This window comes from Lipotes vexillifer, unplaced genomic scaffold (genome assembly GCF_000442215.2).
Source record: "Lipotes vexillifer unplaced genomic scaffold, Lipotes_vexillifer_v1.1 scaffold39, whole genome shotgun sequence".
In the NCBI taxonomy this organism is placed as follows: Eukaryota; Metazoa; Chordata; class Mammalia; order Artiodactyla; family Lipotidae; genus Lipotes; species Lipotes vexillifer.
In genome coordinates, this window is record NW_006787038.1 from 4,042,481 (window position 1) to 4,048,252 (window position 5,772).

At 47.1% G+C, this 5,772-nt stretch overlaps 1 protein-coding gene across 1 annotated transcript in view; it reads right to left on the bottom strand.

The window, feature by feature from the left end:
* Positions 1-2,975: 2,975 nt before the first annotated feature.
* Positions 2,976-5,772, bottom strand: part of TMED8 (transmembrane p24 trafficking protein family member 8) — a gene marked incomplete at its 5' end in the record, with an annotated part of 24,026 nt that continues 21,229 nt past the window's right edge. The window contains 3 exons of the mRNA XM_007459793.1: positions 2,976-3,193; positions 4,803-5,108; positions 5,508-5,634. Of these exons, the coding sequence (XP_007459855.1) occupies positions 2,976-3,193; positions 4,803-5,108; positions 5,508-5,634 (651 nt within the window). The remainder of the gene's footprint in view (positions 3,194-4,802; positions 5,109-5,507; positions 5,635-5,772) is intronic.

The following is a 5,772-nucleotide window of genomic DNA, read 5'->3' on the forward strand; positions in this document are numbered from 1 at the left end:
CCAGGGAAGCCCGGCAGGCGGATTCTTAACCACTGCGCCACCAGGGAAGCCCTCTTTTAAATTTTGTTTGCTGAAAATTTTTCAAAATAAAATGTTGGGAAAAATTAATACTCTAAACTTTCTAAAAGCCCCGTCTCTCAACAAAGTAGCAAAACTAAACAAACTGAAGAAACTTAAGAACTCAACCACTCTGTGGAGAGACTTCCAGGCTCTCTCCTACCTGGAAGTACCTTCTTTCCATCATATGTTAATATTTATTTATCCTCTAAAGAAGACGGTGAAGGTGAAAGCAATGATTTTCATTTGATTGTTTGGTTCTGTAAACTCAGACAGGGAGAGACTAAGGAAGTGACTACCTCTTAGGGTCTGGTGGGCTATGAAATTCTCAGTAATTACCTGTGTTTGGTAAGTAATATTCTGTCCCTAAAGTTCACTAATTTCAGATACTTAATATAGGATAGTGAATTAATTAGATGGTGAATTCATTTACCTATTTTTTGTGAATGGATCAAAGAAGCACTGACTGTTAATGAAACACCAGTACAGAATGAAATGTAACAATGTCCAGGACTTCAAAAGTGACCAGACAATAAGAGGCACACAGAGGCGATAGGAACAAGTCCCTCAGGCTTCCCTGATGCAACAGAACTAGGATTCCAAAGAAAATAAGTACAGGCTCTGATGGCAAAAATAAACAACAATAAATGTTATCCCAAGGAGCTTCCAATGGCCTGACAGCTCCATTTTAAGAGAAAGTCAGAAGTTAATAATAAACAGGAAAAATAAGCCAGGCTTTAGCTGACTGGAGAACAGCTCAGTAGAAAATTATTTTATAAAGATTCTATTCAATTAGCTAAGGCATGACTCAACTTCAGTGATGAAAAGAGCAGTCATACAGTTACCAGATGGGATGACACAGAGCAAGTTTGCTTTCACTGCCCAAATAGGCAGTCACTAAAATAATTTCTAACTTCTTACAAGGTATATAAATTTGGGCCAGTATAATCCTCTATAAAATGCACTCAAATATAAAATAATGGAGGTATGAGGCCGCTCAGAGGATGGGGATGCTATGGTGGTCCACAGCATCCTCTCCTACTTGGGGCTTTGCCCCCAGAGAAACAGAAGGTGCGGCTGTATCACCCTTTGTTCATAACGTAGGTGCCACTACAGACCTATTGTATTGTGAGAAGCCCTGTTCTTTGAGTTTCTGCTTCTGTGCAGAGGGAAAACTTGGTGTGAGGCACCCACACAAGGAATGAATGAGCTAAAGGAAACATCGTGAAGAAGCTGACTCCTCAGAGCAGGCAAAGGACTTTGAAGTCCTAGAATCACAGGATGCCTCTGGTTGGCTAGTCAAGTCCTCTGCACAATCTGGGGCAAATGGGCAGATTCCCTCACAATCTAGAATTCCTAACAGGGAGCGCTGGGGTAAGCTGGCGTAATCCATCCATCTGAGAAGGGGCAGACTCCTCCCAAAGCATTACAGGACTGACCTGCAGGAGTGGAACATTATCTCTTCCCCACTTCTCCTGAAATCGTCAGCTTTAACTCCACAGAAGAGGTGCCCTCAATGGCTCAGAGCAGATGGAAGCCTTCTGAGAAACAAACGGAAACTGTCTCAAAGGCAAAATGAAATGTGCTTTAAAAATAAATAAAGTAATAAATAAATCTAATTATTCCTCAAGATCCTAAGGCAGTAACAGGCTTGATACAAGGGATAAGAAAGAAGGAGGTACAGATAATCGCAGTGGTCCCTTCTCTGCCCCCTCCTCCGCTGGGGGCCTGGACACCCCCCCTGCTCTGGTGACACTGGCTGCAGCACCCTGGGCCTCAGGGCTCACAGCGTGGAAAATGCAGTCACCAGGGACTAAAGAACAAATACACCAGCAGCAACAGTGAAGTTTCATTATCACCTTTCCTGACAGACTTTGAACACCAAAAGCTTTGAGCCCTCAATGCAAGAAACCTAAATCCAGAAACTCTAGAAATCTGACTGGTTCCAAAGCAAAATTTCTAAATAACACTCCTAAAGACCAAAAAAATAAAAGTCGTGGGAAATCTGGAGTGTTGTTTTATTTGTTTTTTTAACCTCCTCTCTCAGATTGTACCCCTCCTTCTTTGATCATACCAAAAAAAAATAATTTAGTAATACTTGACTTTCAAAAATGTGGGTTCTGACGTCAATCCAGTACCTAATTTCTACCCTTTCCCCTTCGACCACCAGTGCCTCTTGAAATAGGAAGTGATGGAGGCAGTTTTTCTTCCCAGAAGACCTTAGACTACAGTGATCATCATTTTGGATTGCATGGAAGTTCCTGCTGTAATGGCAAAGACACAGACTTAGAAAAGGGAAAAGAGGAAAGAAAGAGGTGGAGTGAAACCACCAGGACTAATAACACCCCTCCAGAGGCAGTGAGGGCTCCCAGCCTGTGCTAGAGAACACAAAGAAACAGCAGGTGGGAATATGGCAGTGGTGAGAGGCTGGACAGAGCTTTCTCCATCCAGGAAACTGAGCTCCTTCATGGACAATGTGCTTTGCTCTCTTCCAGCCCTTTCAAAAAGTGAAGAGAGTGGGTGCCACTAAACACATCTGCAACAACAGCTCTGGAAGAGAAGAGAACAGCAACTGAAATAACACACCTTGTACCAAAACAAAACTATATTTAAAAGGCAACACCCAACTTCCTTTCAGACTTTTGCCTGATGGTTTCGTCCACAGAGAGATTTTGTTGGAGTCTAAAGCCAGAAGAGCGTGAGTCAGGGACCACGGAACAGGGGCACTACACCACCATCTGCAGAAGCCTGGGAGGGGGAAAAGCTACATGGGGTCAACAGTCAGGCACGCCAGCCAGGGCGTGAGGGTCGGATGCCCCACGCTCAACTTTTAGCTCTTGCCTATCCAAAACAAGAGGCCCCAGCTGGCAGCCTGCTCCAGCCAGCAAACACCGCCTGCCCCCTGTCCCAGCGGGCCTTCAGCTGGTGTAGTAGATGTGGAAGTAGAGAGTCTTGTTGCGCAGCAGGGAGTAGGAGTTGTCGAACTTGAGCAGGTAGATGCCCTCGCCAGGGTAGTCGTGGCTGCCGGCCTGCACATCTCGGTGGCTGTCCCGCCGGTACACGGGCATGACCTCCCCATAGCGGCCCCGCAGGGAGCTCCTGGAGCCTCGCTCCACGTCTCCAGCTGGGACAGGGTCTGTATGAGCAAAAGGCAGAGTGTCTGGATATGAGTTCAGAGACCAAATACGCCTACCTGAGGGTGAAAAGATGGACCAGGTAACCAAGTGGCTTTCACCCAGGGGAGACACTATTGCCCTCCTATGGGCATTTGGAAATGTCTGGTGGCCTTCGGGCCACCAGAGTGACCAGTGGGTGATACGGGCATTTAGTGCTCAAGGGTCCAGGAGTGCTAAATATCGGGATAGTACCTTCTCAACAAAGCAGTGTCTCACCCTAAATGCCAATAGTATCTGCACTGAGAAGCAATGCTTTAGCCTTATAGAGCCTTCCTAGCTCCAAGAGTATCTGGAAATTTCCAAGGGGGAGAGAAAGATATTTAGAAAGGAAAATTCTGACATCCTTTCATCCAACAGGTAAAAGAACTATAGCTAAAGGAGGTAGGAAATGTGAAAAAGTGCTGAAATGCTGCAAGTGCTATATGGAGTGACCCCGAACTCCTGCTGGTCCCCCTGAAGGGCAGCACATAAGATCTGAGGTTCTCCTCCTTCCTGGACGCGTGCAGATTTCCCTGCAGACTTGCTTTTCCATGAAGAAGCAAGTTAAGGGAATGACTGAATGACTTAATCTTTCCCGTAAGATTATACGGGAAAATAAAGGGATAAGGCTAATGCTTAGAACCTACTCTTATACTACGAAACAAACAAACAGAAAAAAACAGCTTCAGGGCCACAGGAGTAGGCGCTGCAAGTAACAGCTGGAACAGAGCACAGAGACTATTTTTTTTTTTTTTTTTTGCGGTACGCGGGCCTCTCCCTGTTTGTTGTGGCCTCTCCCGTTGCGGAGCACAGGCTCCGGCCGCGAAGGCTCAGCGGCCATGGCTCACGGGCGCAGCCGCTCCGCGGAATGTGGGATCCTCCCGGACCGGGGGCGGTACGCGGGCCTCTCACTGTTGTGGCCTCTCCCGTTGCGGAGCACAGGCTCCGGCCGCGAAGGCTCAGCGGCCATGGCTCACGGGCGCAGCCGCTCCGCGGAATGTGGGATCCTCCCGGACCGGGGCACGAACCCGTGTCCCTTGCATCGGCAGGCAGACTCTCAACCACTGCGCCACCAGGGAAGCCCAGAGACTATTTTTAAAACTGCTCTTGCCAACCAGCTGTGACAGTTTGGAGGGCGGAGAGAATGGGTACATTTAGCAAATTGTAATCACTCAGTTTGGTTCCAGACCAAGAATAAATGTAAATATCCCACAAGTAAGAGAGAAACATAAAATAATCTCAGATTTATACATGTGATCTGAAAAACACTGCCCATACATACACCAGCACGGACCCACCCCTTTTCCTGGCCCCAACCTATCCCTGTCCCCAAGGAGACCCTGGGGGACATGGCTAGGTACGGATTAAAAAGAAAAGAAGCTTTCCACTAAGGCATCAAAGCCACCCCACCAGAATGTTCTTTGAGGGTCTGACTTTGACCTGCATCACTCAACTTAGCTTGCCATGCTGAAAGGGATTCTTCACCTGCATTCTCAGGAAGAGGACGACTGGTACAACACAGGAAGTGATCGCTGCAAATCAGGTTGAGACAGAAAAGGAAACGGCAAATTATGTTAAAATTAAATTTACCTTCAATCTCCTCCTCTTCCTCCTCATCTTCATCCTCATCCTCACTGGAATCACTGACCTGCACCGTTATGTCAGTGCTGGTTACAGGGGTCCAGTCAAAGTAAACTCCAAAGCCAATGTCATAGTCATCGGTCGCAAACTCCCAGCAGACACGCTTCCCCTCTGGGTGGGTAGGTACCCGGATGGTCACCACCTCACCCCGCTTCACCACCAGACGGCTGTTCTTCTCTTTGCCCAGCTTGCTTTTGAATTCCTTCATCTTGGCAAAGGTCCAGATGCATGGAGGTGCCATCAGAGGTGGGGAGACTGAAAGGACAGGCAGCTCACTACTGAGAAAGAAACCCGGAGGAAATGCTGCCACACCCGGCATTTTGCTTAGGGAGGTTGTCATAGTCGAAGACATTCTTCCTACTGGCTTCCCTGACTTCTTTTCACAAGGAAGGAGAGAGTACTGCCCTGAGGTGTGTCAGCTACTCAGCTTAAGAAATAGGTCTCTTTACGTACCATATACATACCTGGTACTCTATCCAGAATGTAATATTCAGACACTAGTTGTTTTTCCTCCTTTTGTAATATAATCACCTATGTAATCTTATGCTTTCTCTTTCCTTTCTTTCTTTCCTTCCATCTGTCTGCCTGCCTTTCTTTAAGTACCCATTGGGAACCCCCCAAAAAAAACACCTTCCACACCCCCAAAGGTCTCACCTCTCCTGTGGTCCCCCAGAAGGTCTGCAGATTCCAAATCAGCTGAAAGAATATCTACAGCTCCTGTGTGCTCAGACTGGATCATAACGATGTCCCCAGACCTTGGCGGACCATGGTACTTGGCCATCTGCACAAGAGAACTCTGGTTACAGGACATATGTAAAGGCGGATTCCAATTAGCCTCTTTCCACCTGAAGGCTGCCTCCCCTGCCCTATTACCTCCACTCTCCCAACTCATAGTCTGAGTGCTAATCAACATTCCTGC